A 23556-nucleotide genomic window follows, 5' to 3' on the forward strand; every position below is an offset into this window, starting at 1 on the left:
GATGGGGCCAGGTGTGGTGGCTCATGCCTGTAATCCCAGCACTTTGGGAATTCTAGGCGGGCAGATCACCTGAGGTCAGGAGTTTGAGACCAGCGTGACCAACATGGAGAAACCCCATTTCTACTAAAAATACAAAATTAGCCAGGTGTAGTGGCGCATGCCTGTAATCCCAGCTACTCGGGAGGTTGAGGCAGGAGAATTGCTTGAACCTGGGAGGCGGAGGTTCCGGTGAGCCAAGATCATGCCATTGCACTCTAGCCTGGGCAACAAGAGCAAAACTCTGTCTCAAAAAAAAAAAAAAAAAAAAAAAAAGGCAAGATGGATTTGCTGTAAAATAGTAATAAGTAATTTCACAGTGGGTGTTTTGATAGAAAAACAATGTTTTGAAGAAGGATTAGAAATATCTGAGGATTATTCTTTTATTATGTATGAGATTTTATAAAATTTTCTTTAAGTAGTAAAATGAGAACATGTAAAGTCACCATGCAAATTTTTCTTTCAGCACATGATTTTGATAAAAGATCAGCTATCAAAGCAACAAAATGAAGTAGATAACATCATCAGTAAACTGAAACAAGATCTAAATGATGAAAAAAATAGAGTTCATCAACTTGAAGATGATAAAATGGACATTACTAAAGAGTTAGATGTACAGAAAGAAAAGCTACTTCAAAGTGAAGTGGCCCTAAATGATTTACATTTAACCAAGCAGAAACTTGAGGACAAAGTAGAAAATTTAGTAGATCAGCTAAATAAATCACAAGAAAGTAATGTAAGCATCCAGAAGGAGAATTTAGAACTTGAGGAGCGTATTAGACAAAATGAGGAGGAGCTTTCTAGAATGAGGAATGAGTTAACTCAGTCTCTAAATCAAGAAGACTCTGATAATAATTTTAAGGATACCTTACTTAAAGAAAGAGAAGCTGAAGTTAGAAACTTAAAGCAAAATCTTTCAGAATTAGAACAGCTCAATGAAAATTTAAAGAAAGTTGCTTTTGATGTCAAAATGGAGAATGAAAAGTTAGTTTTAGCATGTGAAGATGTGAGGCATCAGTTAGAAGAATCTCTTGCTGGTAACAAGCAGCTTTCTCTGGAAAAAAACACTATTGTGGAGACTCTAAAAATGGAAAAAGGAGAGATAGAAGCAGAATTGTGTCGGGCTAAAAAGAGGCTATTGGAAGAAGCAAACAAGTATGAGAAAACCATTGAAGAACTGTCAAATGCACGTAATTTGAATACCTCTCCCTTACAGCTGGAACATGAGCATTTAATTAAACTCAATCAAAAGAAAGACGTGGAAATAGCAGAACTCAAAAAGAATATTGAACAAATGGATACTGACCATAAAGAAACTAAGGACATTTTGTCATCTAGTTTAGAAGAGCAGAGGCAGTTGGCACAACTTATAAAGGAGAAAGAAATTTTTATTGAAAAGCTTAAAGAAAGAAGTTCAAAGCTGCAGGAGGAATTGGATAAATATTCTCAGGCCTTAAGAAAAAATGAAATTTTAAGACAGACCATAGAGGAAAAGGACCGAAGTCTTGGATCCATGAAAGAAGAAAATAATCATCTGCAAGAAGAATTGGAACGACTCAGGGAACAGCAGAGTAGAACCGCACCTGTGACTGACCCTAAAACCCTTGATAGTGTTGCTGAACTAGCATCTGAGGTGTCTCAACTGAACATGATCAAGGATCATCTTGAAGAGGAAATTAAACATCATCAAAAGATAATTGAAGATCAAAACCAGAGTAAGATGCAACTACTTCAGTCTTTACAAGAGCAAAAGAAGGAAATGGATGAGTTTAGATACCAGCATGAGCAAATGAACGCCACACACACCCAGCTCTTTTTAGAGAAAGATGAGGAAATTAAGAGTTTGCAAAAAACAATCGAACAAATCAAAACCCAGTTACATGAAGAAAGACAGGACATTCAAACAGATAACTCTGATATTTTTCAAGAAACAAAAGTTCAGAGCCTTAATATAGAAAATGGAAGTGAAAAGCATGATTTATCTAAAGCTGAAACGGAAAGATTAGTGAAAGGAATAAAGGAGCGAGAACTGGAGATTAAACTTCTAAATGAAAAGAATATATCTTTAACTAAACAGATTGATCAGTTATCCAAAGATGAAGTTGGTAAACTAACTCAGATTATTCAGCAGAAAGACTTGGAGATACAAGCTCTTCATGCTAGAATTTCTTCAACTTCCTATACTCAAGATGTTGTTTACCTTCAACAGCAACTGCAGGCTTATGCTATGGAAAGAGAAAAGGTATTCGCTGTTTTGAATGAGAAGACTAGGGAAAATAGCCATTTAAAAACAGAATATCACAAAATGATGGATATCATTGCTGCCAAGGAAGCAGCTCTCATCAAACTGCAAGATGAAAATAAAAAATTGTCTACTAGATTTGAAAGTAGTGGCCAAGATATGTTTAGAGAAACTATTCAGAATTTATCACGTATCATTCGAGAAAAAGACATTGAAATAGATGCTCTAAGTCAGAAATGTCAGACTTTATTGGCAGTTTTACAGACATCCAGCACTGGTAATGAGGCTGGAGGTGTTAATAGTAATCAATTTGAGGAGCTTCTACAGGAACGTGACAAGTTAAAACAGCAAGTAAAGAAAATGGAAGAGTGGAAGCAGCAGGTAATGACCACGGTACAAAATATGCAACACGAGTCAGCCCAGCTTCAGGAAGAACTTCACCAACTTCAGGCACAGGTTTTGGTTGACAGTGATAATAATTCGAAATTACAAGTGGACTATACTGGCCTGATCCAAAGTTATGAGCAGAATGAAACCAAACTCAAAAATTTTGGGCAGGAATTAGCACAAGTTCAGCACAGCATTGGGCAGCTTTGCAATACCAAGGATCTTCTTTTAGGAAAACTTGATATTATTTCACCCCAGCTGTCTTCTGCATCATTGCTTACTCCCCAATCTGCAGAGTCTCTTAGAGCAAGTAAGTCTGATGTATTGAGTCAATCTTCTGAATTGCTTCAGCAAGAGGTAGAAGAGCTAAGAAAATCACTACAGGAAAAAGATGCAACAATTAGAACTCTCCAGGAAAATAATCACAGATTGTCTGATTCGATTGCTGCCACCTCAGAGCTAGAAAGAAAAGAACACGAACAAACTGATTCAGAAATCAAGCAGCTAAAGGAGAAACAAGATGTTTTGCAAAAGTTACTTAAGGAAAAAGACCTCTTAATCAAAGCCAAAAGTGATCAACTACTTTCTTCCAATGAAAATTTCACTAACAAAGTAAATGAAAACGAACTTTTGAGGCAGGCAGTAACAAACCTGAAGGAGAGAGTATTAATTCTAGAGATGGACATTGGCAAACTAAAAGGAGAAAATGAAAAAATAGTGGAAACATCCAAGGGAAAGGAAACAGAATATCAAGCATTACAAGAGACTAACATGAAGTTTTCTATGATGCTGCGAGAAAAAGAGTTTGAGTGCCACTCAATGAAGGAGAAGGCTCTTGCTTTTGAACAGCTATTGAAAGAGAAAGAACAGGTATGTTCTGGATGGAGTATTGTAGAAGTAAGTTGGAGGTGGAGGAGACTTTTTTTAATGTTATTTCATTTATATTGTCTTTGAAGAGGACTGTGCATTTGTTCATTCAGAAATATTTATTTCAAGGTGTGATTCATTCTAAATAAATTTTCCTCAGAGACATTTGGAAGTTCTCCCTCAAATTGTTAGATACTTCCAAATACTTTTGGTAGTACATTAATTTTTTACAGATTACTAAGTAGTACTTAATATTTTTCTTTAGAAAACAAGTGTGTCATGAGAGAATTTTGAAGTCACTTCAATTTAATCAAATTTTAGGTATATTTCAGTAGCTAACATTTTAGAGATTCTTATATATAAGGAAAGCACTGTGAAATGCACATACATCTTTAACCATCTGCAGTAAAAAATACATTTTACATCATGACACAGTAAGAGTGTGTGTGTGTGTAACTGAAAAGTTTCAGGAACCAGAAATTGCTCTTATTACATGTGATACTCTGTTTGAAAAAGAATGTGCTGGCTGGGCGCGGTGGCTTATGCCTGTAATCACAGCAGTTTGAGAGGCCAAGGTGGGTGGATCACCTGAGGTCAGGAGTTTGAGACCAGCCTGACCAACATAGTGAAACCCCATCTCTACTAAAAAAAATACAAAAAATGAACCGGGCATGGTGGTGGGCAATCCCGGCTACTCGGGAGGCTGAGGCAGGAGAATCACTTGAACCTGGGAGGCAGAAGTTGCAGTGAGCTGAGATCACACCATTACACTCCAGCCTGGGTGACAGAACAAGACTCTGTCTCAACAAAAAAGAAAAAGAAGGCCGGGCGCGGTGGCTCAAGCCTGTAATCCCAGCACTTTGGGAGGCCGAGACGGGCAGATCACGAGGTCAGGAGATCGAGACCATCCTGGTTAACATGGTGAAACCCCGTCTCTACTAAAAAAAAATACAAAAACTAGCCGGGCGAGGTGGCGGATGCCTGTAGTCCCAGCTACTCGGGAGGCTGAGGCAGGAGAATGGCGTGAACCCGGGAGGCGGAGCTTGCAGTGAGCTGAGATCCAGCCACTGCACTCCAGCCTGGGTGACAGCGCAAGACTCCGTCTCAAAAAAAAAAAAAAAAAAAAAAAAAAGAATGTGCTATTCAGGTAGCACATTCGGTTAGAAATTTTTAAAAAATAATAAGAAAATGTGCTGAATGACTCATTAAATTGATTTTTATGAACTGATTAGTCACAACCTGGAATTTGAAAAGTATTAGCCATGGGTAATGCTTTTCTCATAATAGGCTCAGTAAATAATCTAATCCCAGTTCTGTCACTGATGTGACTTTGGGTATATTTTGACCTTTTTGGTTTATTCAGCCATATATAACAGGAGGTCATAGCAGTTATATGGATAGTGCCAGTAGCGTTTGATAATATTTAAATTTTTATATGCAGTTCATTTTAGTAAGAATTATTGAGGATTTCCTGTTACACTATATACTATACTATATAAAACTTTTGATAATATTTAAATTTTTATATACAATTCATTTTAGAAAGAATTATTGGGGATTTCCTGTTACACTATATACTGTACTATATGATGGTGCTGTGTAGGGCTTGTTCGGTGGTGTATAGGGTGCTGTGTAGGGCTTGTTCGGTGGTGTATAGGGTGCTGTGTAGGGCTTGTTTGGTGGTGCCTTTTTGCTATGATTTCTGTGCTTTTAGTGGCAGAAATTTTGAAAAGAGATGATAGGCAAAACAAAATATTCAACTAGCACTTCTTGAACACTACATGCTGCCAGGCATGAGATACAAAGTGATTTAACTTCATTTGCCAGTGCCCGATTTAAAAATTAAATGAATTAATAATTTAATGAAGAAAATGTCTCTTTTAAGATATGTGTGTGTGTGTGTTTTTAAAGCTAAAATTTTTTCTTTCCAAAAGGGCAAGGCTGGAGAGTTAAATCAGCTTTTAAACGCAGTTAAATCAATGCAGGAGAAGACAGTTGTGTTTCAACAGGAGAGAGACCAAGTCATGTTGGCCCTGAAACAAAAACAAATGGAAAATACTGCCCTACAGAATGAGGTATACTTTCACTTTAAAGGAATTATGAATCAACAAGTTTAATAACTATTAAGAGAACTGGAAAGATGACCAATGAAAATGAATTTCTCTCTTAGGTGATTTTTCTTAGTCTTCCTCTGCTGTGCAGTAGTAAAATTTTAATCTCCCATGGTGCATTTTATTTCAGTCTTCAAAAGTGAAAACCATGGCATATCTCGGATATAAGAAAAATTGCCCACCCATACAGTATGAAAAAAATGAGATTTGCTGAAAAAGTGGCCTGTCACAAAGAGTACTTTATACAGAATGAATTTTATAATTCCATTTTCCATTATAGCCACAGGGAATTAAATTTTGCGAAGTAAAGCTTCCAGATGCATATTCAAGATGATTTCAAGATATTTTTTTCCTAGCATAAATACATTTTGCAGTATGAGAAATTGGTATATAATCAATACACTTCAATAATGGGAAAAAGATTTGATGACAATGGTTTGTAGTGGGGTAAGGGAACATTTTGTAGAAGAAAAATAATGTTCTCTACAGGTTCAACGTTTACGTGACAAAGAATTTCGGTCAAACCAGGAGCTAGAGAGATTGCGTAATCATCTTTTAGAATCAGAAGATTCTTATACCCGTGAAGCTTTGGCTGCAGAAGATAGAGAGGCTAAACTAAGAAGGAAAGTCACAGTATTGGAGGAAAAGCTAGTTTCATCCTCTAATGCAATGGAAAATGCAAGGTAATTGTTTCATTTTTTTGCATTAACTTTAATTGAACACTTCTTAAATATCAGACTCAGTAAGTATTTTTTGTATGTTAGCTCATCCTTGCAAAATTCATTATCTGTATTTTATGGATGAAGAAACAGTTTCATTTCATTACCTGCCCAAGGTAGGCACAAACAGTGTGTGGGGGTTTCACACTTGAGGCTGTGACTCTTAAGCAGATCTGGCGTTCAAACTCTCTGTGTCTTGTCCGTCACCCTGGATCATTGCCTCTTACCATACCATTTTAGGAGTATAGTTTGAAATTCTGACTAATTTTAATTGGCTCTGTCCAACTCCCAAATAACTATTTATGTGGTTTTATTTTTCATCGAATGATTTAAAGTTGAACAGGGTGTGGATGTTAGAAGGAAGAGAGTAAAGGAAGTAGCAAAGTAGAGACCAAGGTCAGTATGAAGAATTAACTGGGTTTATTAGCACTCTTGAGTGACCTGGTCCCTGTTTATATACTTTAGATTTTTATTTCTCTCAATAAAATTTTTTTCCTGTTTTTTTTTTTTTTTTTTTTTAGTTATAAAAAGGTTATATTTTTCATGTTTAGGAAAATCACACAAATCACACAGAGCCCCACATACCCAGAGATAATCTTTTTGTGTGCCTTTTTATACTTTCATGTCTGTGTGTATATATTATAAACCCTTTTTAAAGCAAAACTGAGATTATAATATACTGTTTTGTAACCTGTTTCTATCAATAATATGAATGTCAGTACATGTTAAGCCATGTATGTTTGCAATATTTTATGGCTACATAATATGCCATTATTTGGATTTGCCTTGATTAACCCAGTCATTTATTATGTTACAGCTTTTCAAAATCACTGAGTGTTATCATATCCCAAGACACGAATTTTTTGTTGATGACAGATTATATCCTTAGTGTTAAGTTTTGAGAAATGGCACTTCTAGATTAAGAAGCATTTTAAAACTTCTGGGATTATACTGCCAAATTATTTTACAAAAAATTGTGTCCATTTGTATTCCTATTAGTTGTATATGCATCTTTTTATTTATCTTTTTGCTATTTATGACCCAAAGGGAGATAAAATGAGATAATAGTTTCTATCTGTCTGCAAAGAGATTATAGGCCAGTAGAGTCAATATTCCTGAGAATTAACCCCTACCCCACCTTTGCAGAGTGTATTATTATACCTTCAGACTCAGCTGGAAAACTTATTTAAAACGGGGATTAAAACAATGAGTGATCGTTTGGCTGTATGTTTCACTTTGGCAGAAACGCTATAACGTTCTATATTCTCACTCTTTTTTTGCACTTTTCAAGCCCTTATTTTCTCTTAATTAAAATAGTTTCTAGTCTCTGCACTTTTCGTTTATTTTTCATAATAACTTCCAGAATAACCTTCCTTATATTAGAGCTGTGATCTTGTTACTCCTTTTTTCAAAAACTGGTCTTGACTCAAGGATGGTCCCAGGATCCTACCACCTTAGCCTTTTTTCACATTGTCAGCTACATCCAGCCAAACTGTATTACTCACTTTCTCAGATAGAGCCACTGTTTTCCGATTTCTTTTTCTTCTGCTTTTTCTTTTCATATGCCTTCTTCTGCCTGAAGAGTGAACCTGATCCCCAGCAAGTTGTTCTGTGAATCGTGCCTATTCTTCAATTCCATTTCTTCCTAAAAGATGCTTTATTTAGCACCCCACTTGTCATATCCAAAAACAAACCTTCCGGGTGTGATGTTTTTCCTTTAAACTTGCATAATACTTAGTTTGAGTCTTGTAGTTTGAGGACACTTATATTTTAATTTAGGGTACAGGTAATTGTTGACATATCCTATACTGTTTCCCACCCAATGAAATGTAAAGTCACTGGGAGGTAGGAATGGGCCCATTCATTTTCTACCTATCGCATAGCATATATTACACAGTTTAATAGCTATTCAGTAAATACTTGTTGTATGAGTAACTCAGATGTACAAACCGGATTACGATGGTGTGAGCCCTTACTTAACAGTAGCAACACCTGGTATTTATTAACTTTTAGAGTGCCATCATAACTCATCCCCCTTTCATTCCTACAGTCACCCTTTGAGTGACTGCTAACCAGCAAAGTTGAATAAGGTCCAGAGATATTTGGGAGCTGAGTTTAGACCTTCTGATGACCAACTTACACTCTTTCCACAAGAGGGTGCTAATGGGTAAAGTCTCTTCAAAATGAGTTGATCCTAATGAACTTTAATGGGCTGCTCTTGAATAAAAATTTAAACAGAAATTAAAACCCCTGGGAGACTATTGCAGTATTTTGAGTGTAATCATTATACATTAAGGAAGTACACCAGTGACATAAGCCTAGATAGGTGCTATATCTGTATCTACTTCTTAGGAATCTCTGGAGTCAGAGATAGAGGTTGTGTTTAATATAGGCAAAAAGAAAGATGATAATAAAAGATAACTAATATTCAGAGCATTTCATCAGTGGGATAGCCTTTGGAAAGTTGTGAGTTCACCGTGAATGCAAAGGGGTCTAAGGCAAGGGAGTGTCATAGAATCCATTTTGTATTAAATTGGGAGCTGGACACAATGACTTCCAGGGTTCCTTACAAAACATTTCATGAATTTTAGAGTTTTAGCCTGGAAGTACAAATTTATTTTTCATAATATATTTTCAAATATATTTAACAGGCTATTCATTTGTACATTTTTCTTTTATTTGTGTTTTTTAGAGACAGGATCTCACTCTGTCGCCCAGGCTAGAGTACAGTGGTGTGATCATAGTTCAGTGCAGCCTGAAACTCCTGGGCTCGAGCAGTCCTTTTGCCTTGGCCTCCCAAAGGGCTGGGATTACATGTGAGAGCCACCTCACCTGGCCTACATTTTTATTTTGCTGACTTTTCTTATTTAACTTAATTCTTAGTCTTTAAAAGGACTGCCATTTGTTCAAAGTCACTTTCACAGGAAGGGTGATTGAATTTACAAAAGCAGGGCAACAAGTACCAGAAGAACTCTTCAAGTTTCTTTGAAATTTAACTTGAATTTAATGCAGTAAAGTGTCGAGAAGATCACATTAGCAGAGACAGATAGTAGGATGGTAGTTTTCAAGGGAAAGGAGAGTTACTATTTAATGGGTATGGAGTTTCAGTTTGAAACGGTCAGAAAAGTTCTGGAGATGGATGGTGGTGGTGGTTGTACAACAGTGTGAAAGTACTTAGTGCCACTGTACTGTACACTTAAAACTGGTTAAAATGGTAAATTTTCTGTGTATTTTACCATAATAAAAAATGTAGGGAGGATGTTTCATCTTATTAAAGTATCTAAATACTTTGAAATCTAACTTGATTTTAAAGCAATAAGAGGCCGGGAGGCCGGGCATGGTGGCTTACGCCTGTAATCCCAGCACTTTGGGAGGCCAAGGTGGGTAGATCACCTGAGGTCAGGAGTTTGAGACCAGCCTGGCCAACATGGTGAAACCCCATCTCTACTAAAAATACAAAATTTAGTGGGGCACAGTGGTGGGCACCTGTAACCCCAGCTGCTCAGGAGGCTGAGGCAGGAGAATCGCTAGAACATGAGAGGTGGAGGTTGCGGTGAGCTGTGATTGCGCTACTGCACTCCAGCCTGGGTGACAGAGCGAGGCACTGTCTCAAAAAAATGAAATAAAATAAAGCAGTAAGATGTAGAGAAGGTGGCTTCTTCTTCTTAAAGTATCTAAATAGGTAGAAGTAGTTTGACTTTTATTCTTTTTGTTTGAAGCCATCAAGCCAGTGTGCAGGTAGAGTCATTGCAAGAACAATTGAATGTAGTCTCCAAGCAAAGGGATGAAACTGCGCTGCAGCTTTCTGTCTCTCAGGAACAAGTAAAGCAGTATGCTCTGTCACTGGCCAACCTGCAGATGGTACTAGAGCATTTCCAACAAGGTAAGCTCTACGGTCACTCTTTCAATGAAGAAAAAGTGTAGTTATTGGTAATTTCGCCTAATTTGAGACCTGTTTTAGATGAGGCATGGGGAAATCTCTGAAAGGTTACCCACTGGTAGAGGGGAAGGGTGAGTAGCCATCAAAAAGTTAATTTAGACTCCTTTTACAATTAAGACAAGAAAACAAACTTTATTTAGTAATTATTAAAAATTTGTTTTAGTATCCTATTACCAGTGAGAGGTGAGAGTTGAGGAAATACAAGGAAAGATGATCAAGTAATAAAGAGGAGAATACAAAGAAAGAGAGATACGTACATACAAAGAATAGTTAGGTTTTAAGATAAGGGCTAGAGGTTGAACCTACTTCAGATAATCATCATTAATTACTGTTCTTTGAAATAGTGATTCACATGATCATAGCAGTTCGTCTATGCTTTGAGGTAACTGCGTTTTCTAGTCCATATGGAAGATACTTTTTTGGAGACACAATAATAGTAACCCGAGCAGTTCTACCCTGAGAACCAAATATACCTTTTCACATTCTACCTCCTATCCTTACATTTACTCACTTTAGATCATTCATCCATCCATTTGTTTATTTGTGCATTCAGTAATTATTGGCAATAAATTAACTGCTAGTTGGGGGAGGTGATTAGGGAATATGAGAATGAGGAAGTAACAGGGACTTGTAGTTTTGTGCCTAAGCAAAACTTTAAATCTGTACCTGTGTCTCTTCAGGGTTGAAATCTTAAATTTTAGATATAAGAATTTTTGTCGGGCACGGTGGCTCATGCCTGTAATCCCAGCACTTTGGGAGGCCAAAGGCGGGCAGATCACCTGAGGTCAGGAGTTCAAGACCAGCCTCGCCAATGTGGTGAAACCCCGTCTCTACTAAAAATACACAAATTAGCCAGGCATGGTGGCAGATGCCTATAATCCCAGCTATTCAGGAGACTGAGGCAGGGAGAATTGCTTGAACCCGGGAGGCAGAGGTTGCAGTAAGTGAGCCAAGATGACACCACTGCACTCCAGTCTGGGTGACAGAGCAAGACTTCATCTCAAAAAAAAAAAAAAAAAACAAATTCTTGAGGTCTGCTTTACAGTATAATGTAATTATTAGAGTGGGTATGTATACAAAGCAGTGTAGAACTGAGACTGTAGAGAAAGCATTGCCAAAGAGGAAATATTTGAGTAGAGTTATGAAGGGAGAGAAGAATCTGCAAGATAGACAAGATGGAGCAGTGTTTAGGCAGAAGAAAGTGATCTCATTACTGTAGTACCACTTAACATCATCACTAAAGCGTATATTCTTTTCTGTTTGAGACACTTGGACTGTTTTCGTTACAGTATTAAAATTTCAAATGGCTTAACATTCTAGTTTATCACGATTGCAAAATACTAATGTAACTTTCTTTTCTCTTTAGAGGAAAAAGCTATGTATTCTGCTGAACTCGAAAAGCAAAAACAGCTTATAGCTGAATGGAAGAAAAAGGCAGAAAATCTGGAAGGAAAAGTGATATCATTACAGGTAGGACAAAATAGTTTTCTCTTGTAGGTTTTATTATTCATGAAACAGTTACTTGTAGAGTCTTTGTCTTGGAAATAATCTCCTAAACTGTTCATTTAGTAAATTTTCTACCCTGAATCCCTCTGCTGCAGCCTGACAGTGAACAGGATACCCAGGATTTCCCTAAGGTGTCATAGTTTAGAGTAGACACAGCAAATGCCTCAGCCTCCCAAGTAGCTGGGATTACAGGCATGCACCACCATACCCGGCTAATTTTGTATTTTTAATAGAGATGGGGGTTTCACGATGTTGATCATGCTGGTCTTGAACTCCTGACCTCAGGTGATCCGCCCACCACCTCAGCTTCCCAAGGTGCTGGGATTACAGGCGAGAGCCACTGCACCTGGCGTGTAATTTTCTTTTTTCAGCAAAATTTACTGAGCACTCTATTTCACATGGATTAAAACAATATACATAATTCCATTAAATCTTTTTCTTTTATATAATAACGTCATCCTTTAAAAGATTTTTCTATTACATGCTACATTTCATACATACAAAAATTATATATAAGGAATAAATAAAAATGAACCCCTATGAAAAGATAGGACACCAAAATAATGTGCTTTTAGATTTAGGAGAAACTTTTTTTTTTTTTTTTTTTGGAGACGGAGTCTCACTCTGTCGCCCAGATTGGAATGGAGTGGAGTGGTGCAATCTCCACTCACTTCAAGCTCCGCCTCCTAGGTTCATGCCATTCTCCTCCCAAGTAGCTGGGACTACAGGCGCCCACCACCACACCTGTCTAAGTTTTTGTATTTTTAGTAGAGAGAGGGTTTTACCATGTTAGCCAGGATGGTCTCAATCTCCTGACCTTGTGATCCACCCGCCTCGGCCTCTCAAAGTGCTGGGATTACAGGCATGAGCCATTGGCCCGGCTGAGACTTGCTTTTTTAAAGAACTTACCATAGTGTTTATGAGATTCAGTCATATTACTGTGTGTTAGTGTATGTAGGTGGTTCGTTATTTTCACTTCTGTATGCATTGCATTAATATATAATTTACACATTTTATTAATAAAGGGTATTTCAGAGATCTTCTATACATACAAGAAGTTTTTTTAGATGTATATCTTGATTGGAATTGCTGAGTTATAGGATATATATGACCAGCTTCAGCTTTATTAGATGATGGTTAATTGTTGTCTGAAGTGGTTGTGCTAATTTACTCCCACTAGTAGTGCACATGAGTTCTTGTTTTATATCCTTGTCAACACTTGACGTTATCAGACTTTCAAAGTTTTTGCCAATCTGATGGATAGGAAGTGTCTTAGTTCATTTTGCGCTGATATGATAGAACACCACAGACTGGATTATTTATAATGAACAGAAACTTAGTAGTTCACAGGTTCTGGAAGCTGGGAAATCCAAGATTAAGGTACCAGCAACTGGTAAACCTCCTTGCTACATCATCCCATGGCAAAGAGAGGGCGAGATGAGACAGCAAGAGGGGGCCAAACTCCTTCTCTTGTAAGGAACCTACTCCCTTGATTATGAACCCATTCCCACAATAAGGACATTAATCTATTCATGAGGGTGGTGCCCCCATGAACCAAACACCTCCCATCAGGCCCTACCTCCCAATACTGCCATATTGGAAATCAGGCTTCCAGCACATGAACTTGTGGGGATACATTCAAGCCATAGCAGAAGGGCTATCTTCCTGTGGTTTTAATTTGCACTTCCCTAATTACCAGTGAGGTCAAGCATCTTTTAATATGTTTATTGACCATTTATACTCACTTTCTTGTCAGCTCATTAACACATTTAAAAAGATGTATTTTATCCAACATGCTTAGCAGTTTCTAGTGGATCCAGAGTATACAGTCTGTGGAACTGCTAGAATGGAAGTCCAGATCTTCTTCTCTTTTTTCTTAGAGACAGAGTCTTGCTTTGTTGCCCAGGGTGGTCTCAAACTCCTGGGCTCAAACAGTCCTCCTGTCTTGGCCTCACAAAGTGTTGGAATTACATGTGTGAGCCTCTATGCCTGTCATTTTTTTCTTATTTTAATTAGAGATGAAATCTTGCCATGTTTGTTGGGCTGGAATGCAGTGGCTCTTCACCAGTGTGATCATAATAGTGCACTACAGCCTTGCATTTCTGGGCTCAAGCAATCCTCCTGCCTTAGCCTCTTGACTAGCTGGGACTATAGGCATGTGTCACAGCACCCAGCCAAATCTTCTTTTAAAACTAGTTTTATTTTTAAAAATTTAAAATGTAATATACATTTAAAAGAACAACAAAATGAGAAGAAACTGAGGGAATTAATAACAATAAAAGCTGTAATTAATGAAATAAAAACCAAACTATTGGTAGAAAGAATAACAAAATCTAAATGCTGATTTTGGAAAAAGTCTAAGTGTAGATTTAAGCTTTAATAACCTCATAAGTACAAATGCTGTGGGGTTAAAAATCATTTGAAAGTTTAAATTTCCTTCACACTAAATTTAGTTTTGTGGATTTTTGAACACTAAATATTTCATTTAAAATTTTTAATTTCAGTCACTCTATAAATCAATCAGGGTTCATCCTCTAAAAGCATAATTAGTAGGGTATGCATGTATATGTATCAAATTTATATATGTGATGTATATGGATACACACATGCAATTCATTACAAGGAATTTGCTATATGATTGTAGGGGCTAGCTAAGCAAGTTTGAAATTTGTTGGGTTGGCAGTCAAGATGGGAAGACCACATCAAAGGCAGGCTGGAACTCAACAGGCATGGGCCAAAGCTGTTGTCCACAGGCAGCCAGGAAAGGAAAGTCACAAGCAGGATGGAACTCCATAGGCAGAGGCGGAAGCTGCGGTCCAAAGAAGGAATTTCTTCTCTTTTAGGGGGAAGCCTAAACCCTGGCTTTTAAGAACTTTAAAAGTGCTTCAATCAGGCCCACCCAGATTATCCAGAATAATGTGCCTTTCTTAAATTCAACTGATTAAGGACTTTGATTACATTTGCAGAATACCTTCACAGCAACACCTAGATTATGTTTGATTGAATAACTGGGGACTGTGGCCTATCCAAGATGACACACAGTAAAAAGGCTATCACACTGATTGAAGATGGCAAAACTTGACCTTAAATTTACATGGGAGAATACTTGAGAATAGCCAAGAAAATTATGAGAAATAATGCAGTGAGGAGAGATCTGCCTACTAGATATCATAATAGAGCCATAAATTGATACAATATTGACTAGATTAGTGGATTAAGGAGAATCCAGAAATAGAGCCCAGGATATATTTGAGAATTTGAAACTAAAACCTAAATTAATTTAATGAGAAAAAGGATAGCTTATCTAATTAACAATGTTAATAAAACCAGCTGTCCATAAGGAAGGAAGGAAAGAAAAAATAGACCACCATCTTACACCATAAACAAAAGTAAAGTCTAGTTATATTAAAGCAGGGATTCTCAATTGGGAGTGGTGCTGATTATCTGGGGATAGATGGCATTTATTGGGCAAGGAATGTCAAAGTCACTCCCATTAAGCAACACTATGTTAAAGATGTAAATATATTACAAAATATCTTGTAATAAAATCTGGAAGACTGCACGTACATTCTAAGGGCAAGGAGGATCCTAACCAAGACTAAAACTTAAGAAGCTGTAAAAGCAAAGTAGAACACGTTGGACTATATAGTATTTAAAATGTTTACATGACAAAAGATATCATAGAGTCAGTAGAAAAATGGCAGATATGGTAACGATATTTGCATAGCAGAGGTGAAAAAGTTTCATATCTACTATACAAGGTGCTTTTACAGATGGACAGGAGAAATACAACTCAGTAGAATCTTGGGCAATGTATCCTAAGAGGTTTTCACGGAAGGGCAGATCCAGCTTGCTCTGTAAACAAACATGAAAAGTAATGCTCAAATTCGCTAGTAGTGGTCAGGGAAATTAAAGTAACAAAGTCATAATCAAGCATCACTTTATTGGACTTTCAAAAATTAAAAAGAGAAGAACTTTTGTTGCTGTATTTCTGGACTTTCTGTATCTTTGTTTTTTTGTAGTTTATATTGTTGTTGTTTTTTAACTTCTGTCATGTTGTCTTTCAGTAGTATCTGCTCTTTTTATGTAGTTCCTCTACATGAGGCAGTATTGTATTGAAAAGAATGTGGGTTCTGCCTTTGATACTTATTGGTTGGATACATTTGCCCAAGGTCATAGAGGTGCAGCTTCACCAGCCGAAATGTAAAGGTTGACTCTAAGATGTCTCTCAGCCTTCTAGTTTGTGAAATAATTTTTGCATACTTCTTTTTAATAAAGTTTTCTTTCTCAGGAACGTTTGGATGAAGCAAATGCTGCATTGGATTCAGCATCAAGACTTACAGAACAGTTAGATGTAAAAGAAGAACAAATCGAAGAACTTAAAAAACAAAGTAGGTTTTTTTTTCGTTTCATTTTTCCCCCACTACAATACTAGTATTAAGTCAAATGTAGTCTTCTGTCATAAATTGGCACAGTTGACTGAGACCAACTTCACTGATGTGTGACTTCCATTTGTATCTTCCCTGACTGATTTGCTTCAATTTAAGTATGGTCCTAGTGAAACTAGAGTCATTAAGTTGGCCCTGGCTGTCCATTTAGTTTTCCTGGATGTTGAGGCAATGCCATTGCGTTGACTATCACCCTGTTGACCATCAGAGGGATTGATTGGACTGATTGGACTTTTTGTGGATATGATTTCTCCCTTTATCAGTTCACATGCATCTTACCTAAAGCCGTCTGATCTGTTAGGGAAGGCAGAATTCTCAAATAAAAGAGTATCTTTCTGTGGAATGAACGTCTGGGTATAGCTAGATTTTTATGATTGTAGATGGTGTTTTACCACAGGCACATCATGTATTTTTTGATGTTTATAAAGTGTCTTATATGCCCTGTCCATTCCCTAAGGTGTGTCCTATGCTTAGGATTATTAATTGGTTCAATGATCAGGTGGCTTACAGGGCTTTGTTGAATCCAACAGCTGACAAAGATGGCATATCCTCATTTCATCTCTGATTTAGAGGCAACCAGGAAGTCAAAACTATTCTAGGGCTGCATTTAGTAGGTAGTGATTCAAGGTTATTGGAAAGGTGATAATGGAGCCTAGAAATGCATCAACATTAGATGTCTAGGTTAGGCACAATAGTAACAAGGCATGTAATTAATAAATACCACCTAACATGAAATTAGAAATAAGCAAAAATAGGAGATGGTACAGCAGAGGAACTGTGAACAACAGAAGCAGTGACTTAGGCACTAGGGAGGCAAGCCAGCAGGAACCACTGACGCATGGACACCAAAGGACAAGCCAAAGTAAGCTGGCCTAAATCCAGTAGGAGACAGGAGAGGGGAGATTTTTAGGAATATAAAGAAAAAAAGACAGATGTGAAGGAATTTTCCTCAAAATGACTTGATTCTGAGGCAAGTTACTGCCCAACCAAAAGTCTTCTACCTTGTAAGATTGACCAGGCTAGGATCTCTAAATCTAGTAGAGGGCCTGGAAATGGGCAGCAAGGAAACAATTATACATTGAGTGTCTATTATGGACATTTGACATAACATTTATGTGTTTAGTCTTCTCATCATTTACTTCTTATAAGCATCTCTAAAATAGGTGGTATTACTTCCATTTTATGGATTAAAGAGGCAAGATTTGAACTCCGATCTTTTTACCTATTACCATAATTCATGGTCTTTCCATGTTATTGTAGTTCTGTCAGGAAAATGGTTATTTATAGTCTGACTTGTATTTTGTTCTGTATATCTCCAATTTCCCCTGAAAATATGGTAGCATCTTCTGTATTGTGCCCTAATGTTGAAATGGTTGCCTTTACCAAAAGCAGTATTTATTTAGAAAACAGTCTAGTTAGATTGAAGGCCAGTGCAACTACAGCATTATCTAGAAGACATATGGGCAACTGAGAGGAGACACACTGGGAATTGATAATCTTCGGGTTGGGCTAGACTGATGGAGATGAAACAGCAGTGTTGTGAATCAGCTCATTGCTTTGTGACAGCTCAGTGCTATATGTTATGCTATTGTAATATCTAAGGCCGCATCCTCTTTTAGACACCTACCTGAGTAATTCCCAATAGTTGATGGTAAATTTAAAATTCTGTGATTTATTGTAGTTAATAAATATTATCAGAGTTCTTGAAATACAGATTGAGCATCCCTAATCCAAAGTCTGAAATGCTCCAAAGTCTAAAACTTTTTGAATGCTGACATGATGCTCAAAAGAAATGCTTCTTGGAGCACTTTGGATTTTGGATTTTTGGGTTAGGGATGCTCAGCCGGTAGTACTATAATGTAGATATTCCAAAGTCTGAAAAATCCAAAAACTGAAACATTTCTGGTTCCAAGCATTTTGGGTAAGGGATACTCAATCTGTATTTAGTACTTGTTCAGACACTCATTTAAGCCCTCACTAGTAGAATATTTTCAGATGTTCTTGATTATAGATGATAAGGCTTAGGTGGCCTAGGTTCCTATTCATATAAAAAATACTAATATTCATTGTAAATGTATATGAACTTTGGACTTATTTTGTGGAATCAGTATTAGCTACAGAGAAAGCTCTGATTATGCTTGTATAACTAGTATTTGAAAGGGCAGGCAGGAGGCCAGTGTTGCACAGACAGGAAGGGGTGTAAAGAGACAGTTGGTTCTGTTATGTCTCTAAGTCATTCTTGCCATTTACAGCTCTTCTTAACAATCTGTTTTCTTGTATTACCTAAGTGCTTTAATATCACTTTTATATCTCTAAATACAAATGCAATTTTATTTTCTCAAAGCTGCACTCTTGATTCGATAATATAAACAAAACTTTTATTGGCTCACTTGTTTCAAAAGAATCACTGTATATTTTCTCTCCTAGATCATTAAGTACTTTAAATGTTGATTGATGTTGTAATACTGTACTTTATTTTTAACACAAAACTTGGCCAGACAGCAAAAGTATTTGCCAGGAGAAACAATTTTGAAAAAGACAGATTGCCTTTTGTTGGAAGAAAGTACATGGAGACTTGAATTGTAAAGAAGAAGTATTGTTTTACTTCTAAGCATCTGTAGACTAATGATTAGTTGATACACAGTTTCAGCATTTAAACAATATTAAGAATAGGAAGCTCACTTTTAAAAGTATTTTATTCAAAATGGTTGATTATGTCATTGCTACCAGAGATGAGATGATTCAGTCTGGTCAAACACATGAAGAAGAGAGCTGTTGCAAATAACACCAATATTGAAACAGTAGACTGTTGATAATTTCAGTCATTTCTTAAGAGTATGTATGTGCATCTGTGGTTATGAATTAAGAGTATTTTTGGGCCTTGTGTGAAAAGTATGAAGACAGATGCTTATCAGGCAGTAAGTATTTAATGAGAACCAACTGCTTGGCTTCCCATTAGGTGCTGTATGAGATACTAGATAGTATCCCTTTTCCAAGGAGTTTAGCTAAGGAAATGACACATAGTGTAGATACCCCGCAGGTTAGTAATTGAAGACAGTGGTGCACAACAGTGATCATAAGACAGGGCATATTTAGTTCCTCCAGAATCCCATTAAGGATCAGGCAACATTCCATGGAGAAAAGGAACTTGAGTAGAGACATAAACCAGTAGTAGGGAACTGTTTAAATCTTTCTCCCTGTCTCCCTCCCCGTCTATCCCTCTTCCCGGGAAAGTAACGATCCCATGATCCTAAGAGTTCTATAGTTTAGTAGATGGTGTTGGCTGGTAAAAGATTTACTGCTATCCTTCCTTTTAAAAATTATTCTTTCAGCATTTTACCTGAAAGCGTTCTTCAATACGGTTCCAAAGACTTCACATTCCATCCCATATCCAAACTCAATACAGTGGCCTATGAAGCACATATGACAGTGGTTTTCATTAACTGCTCTGAGCTGATCAGAGTTCAGAATTTCCATGGAATTGTTATTGATGAGAAAATATACACCTGTGACTGAACCATTAAAATGTGTTATCTTGCTATATTTATGGCCAAATTTGACATTTTCCTTTCCTTCTTGTTCTCTACCATCATCCTTGACATAAATTCCTGCTTAAATGAAAATGATTTGGCCGGGCATAGTGGCTCACACCTGTAAATCCCAGCACTTTGGGAGGCCGAGGTGGGTGGATCACCTGAGATCAGGAGTTTGGGACCAGCCTGGCCAACATGGTAAAACCCCGTCTCTACTAAAAATACAAAAAAATTAGCCAGGCATGGTGGCTCATGCCTGTATTCCCAGCTTCTTGGGAGGCTGAGCCACAATGATTGCCTGAACCCGGGAGGTAGAGGTTGCAGTGAGTCGAGATCATGCCACTGCACTGCAGCCTGGGCAACAGAGTGAAACTCAGTCTCAAAAAAAAAAGAAAAAGAAAATGATTGGATAAATTGAAATAGAAAGCACAAGGTATTGTTATTTTGATAACTATGATTCAGAAAGGTGGTGAATTTTATGTTGTGCAAAGAAAAGTGAATTTTCATAAGCAATGCAAATTTAGTTCTAACATCAGGAAGATCTTTTGGTCTGTCTGCTCATTTATACCTGTATCTGAAAGGGCAGCATAACTGATTTTTTTTTTAAGAAGGTTGAATGACTACTTTTAAAAGTCTCCTGTGAGTTGAGGATGGAAAATTTCCTTAGACCGGTTTTTAAAAGAAAATCTAGAAGAATGTATAAAATGAGTCCCAGTAAAACTTACTGTAATATGAAGCATGAAAACATGTTTTAAAACTACAGATATAAAAGAAGCTTAAAATGTTTTCCATGGAACTACCTTTACGGTGCTGGATGGTAAAGCTTTTATTTTAAATAAAGACATTCCGTTTTCCAGGACATGATTTATACAAGAAAACATATAATGTCCTGTTGAACATAGGCCAAATACATTCCCAGACGCTTTGTTACCCAAACCTTTTGAGGGATTTCTTTATAGATGTTTTTGGCAGAAGTGGTGATTTTAGAGGAAACATATAAGAAGTACCAGATGCAGTTTTCTGAATTGCCATAAATGGTTAAAAAATTATTTTGATGATATAAACATCTGGGTATACTAGACAATGCCAAATTATGAGTTAAGAAAAAAGTGTATGTCAATTAGGTAAATAATTAAACCTTTTTCAACTGAACTGTATTTTAGAAGTTGCAGTTTAAAAAAAATTCCTCTAAGTTTAAAGGGAAAAGTAAATGATATAGCAATAAGAATGTTTTGAGTTATGTGTTTTGTGTCCTTGCCCTTATTTATGTATGGATGAGTACATAATTCAGAACATAAGTTATTCTTTTTGTCCAGTGTTCTGTTCTTTGCAGATATTCTCTTTTCCCAGAGAAAATCATTATTTGACTTATTTATCAAATATTCATTGTTTATTTGCTGTGTGCTAAGCACTGCAATAGGCACTAAAGATACAAAGGCAGGAGACAGGGGTCCTGCCTTCAGGAGGTTTACAGTCAGGCAGGAAGGGAAGATGACATGTGTCAAATACATGCAACAAATGGTTTAGAAAGGAAAGAGCTATCCTTTGTACTTGGTGTTGGTAGCATGGAAGGGTAGAAAAGGCTAGTGAAGGGCTCACTTGAACTTACTTGAATGATGAATAGGTATAGCTAAGAAGACAGAACTGGGGAAGAGTGTTCTAGACAGAGGGAGGAATTCCTGTGAAACTGGCATAATCTGGAAACTGGCTGAAGATACAGTTGACTAGTAATGACCAAGGGTGGTGGGTATGTGTACACATGCATGTGTTGGAGTGGAATGCTGACAAGGTGGAGGTGGAAGTGGGTTGCCGTGTGGAAATAAGAATCTCTTAGTATGGATCATAAGCACAAATTGTAAACTGAGGCTATGATGATAATATAAAAGAGCACATGAAACTAGGTAGAGACTAATCAATTGAAGAGTGTTTCTTATGGAGGCAGCAGATTCTCAGCTCCACCCAGCTGCTGCCATGCAAGAATGTGGGCCCAGTGTTGCCATGTCTTCAGATCTTTGAAGAGACATTGGAAATCTGCATTTTTTTGGTGAAATATCCCATTAAAAAAAAGTTAATTTCAACTTGTGGATTCAGGGGTATCTGTACAGGTTTGTTACATGGGTATACTGCTTGACACTGAGGTTTGGGGTACAAATGAGCTCGTCACTTAGGTAGTGAGCATAGTACCCATTAGGTTGTTTTTCAGCCCTTCTCTCCCTCTCCCTCTTCCCCCTCTGGTATCTCCAGTGCCTGCTGTTCCCATTTTTATGTCCATACGTACCCAACGTGTGGCTCCCGCCTATAAGTAAGAAAGTGGGTAACACTTTTAAAATTAAATATATATTCTGTCTCACATGCCAGAGGGGTAAAAATTAAATATATAACCACTCATAATATTTACTCTTTTTAAAAAAATTAGTTCTGTTTCAATATGGAGAAATATAGTACAGATTATCTGAATTCATAATGAAGGGTTGAGGGAAGAGAATGGTGAGGAAAAATAAATTCAATTCGGTTACATTAAAAATATTTATGTAAAATCAAGTGTACGTAGTAATTCTGATGAATAATCCAAATTTGGTTTATATATAATCCAGTAGACCTCAACCAATCACAGATTCTGATCTAGTGGAATTCAGATTAATGAAGTTATACTGTATTAATAAAATTATTTTCCTAGGAGTTCATTGCTAAGAAGTAGAAGTTTACTTGTATTTTTAAGAGGCAAGGTCTTATTTATTTATTTATTTATTTATTTTATAGAGACAGAGACAGGGTCTCTCGATATTGCTTAGGCTGGTCTTGAATTTTATATGTTAAAAGTGATCTTGTATAACTTGAAATTCTGTAATAAAAAAGACCTAATTTCTAGCTTTTGCTTTGATTATATTTAGTTAAATGAAGAGGTTAAATTTCCTTATTAGGTTTAATATTGTATCATATTTAAATTTATTTTTAAGGTATCCAGATGCAGATAAGACACCAGATGCAATTTATTTATTTACATATATATATATTTGTGAAATCATCTTTCTAACATTTTTTTCTTCCTTCTATTGACTCCTTGGCCTCAAAGATGACAAACATGCAAAATGGAGGTGGGAAAACCTCACAAAATATTGACATGAAACAGTAGTATATGTGATACTGATTCAGGCTAGATTGAAATATGAACTTTTTAGTTATTTTAAGAAATTGGATGATAAGTACTAATGCTTTATATAACACTTTACTATTTAGAAAAGTCACATTTGATCATTCAGTTGATTCCCTCAAATCCTTTGAGATAAGCATGTTCATTTTACAAAATAGGCAACAAAGTCTGGCCCTGGTGATAGGTCCATGATTCATGTCCACTTCTGACTCTCAAGTTCTGTGTTCCTTTTTTTTCTCAGTCAGGTGACTATTCAGTAAATCTGACTTGGATCTTGCCTACAGGAGCTTAGTCATGAAATATCCAAATGACTTTGTAAGCAGTATGATTCATTTTAAGATGTGGTATGATTCATTTTAAGATGTTCTCTGAAGGCAGCATTGTAGTATACTGTCATTAATTACAAATGAAATGTAAAATTATGATGTGCTGATTTGTTGCAATCAATTACATTTTATGTTCAATTTTATTTTAAACCAAATGTTGAAGACCATGGCACCATGTCTAGGTGTTCCAGAGAAAAGACTGATATGGCAAGTTTTACTATGTCATAGATGTAGAGTAATTCTTTTTCTCTTTTTCCAAACTAGATTAAATGTCAGTTGCTTTATTGCTG

General features: G+C 36.7%; 1 protein-coding gene across 2 annotated transcripts in view; it reads left to right on the forward strand.

Annotated features, from left to right (window-relative positions):
- The window catches only part of LOC105467544 (thyroid hormone receptor interactor 11), a 69582-nt gene that overhangs the window by 31812 nt on the left and 14214 nt on the right, over positions 1–23556 (forward strand). For both annotated transcript variants that reach the window (XM_011717204.2, XM_024788430.2), the window contains exons 11-16: positions 503–3535; positions 5467–5607; positions 6133–6326; positions 10082–10245; positions 11669–11772; positions 16100–16199. In XM_011717204.2, the coding sequence (XP_011715506.2) occupies positions 503–3535; positions 5467–5607; positions 6133–6326; positions 10082–10245; positions 11669–11772; positions 16100–16199 (3736 nt within the window). The remainder of the gene's footprint in view (positions 1–502; positions 3536–5466; positions 5608–6132; positions 6327–10081; positions 10246–11668; positions 11773–16099; positions 16200–23556) is intronic.

This window comes from Macaca nemestrina, chromosome 7 (genome assembly GCF_043159975.1).
Source record: "Macaca nemestrina isolate mMacNem1 chromosome 7, mMacNem.hap1, whole genome shotgun sequence".
Taxonomy (NCBI): Eukaryota; Metazoa; Chordata; class Mammalia; order Primates; family Cercopithecidae; genus Macaca; species Macaca nemestrina.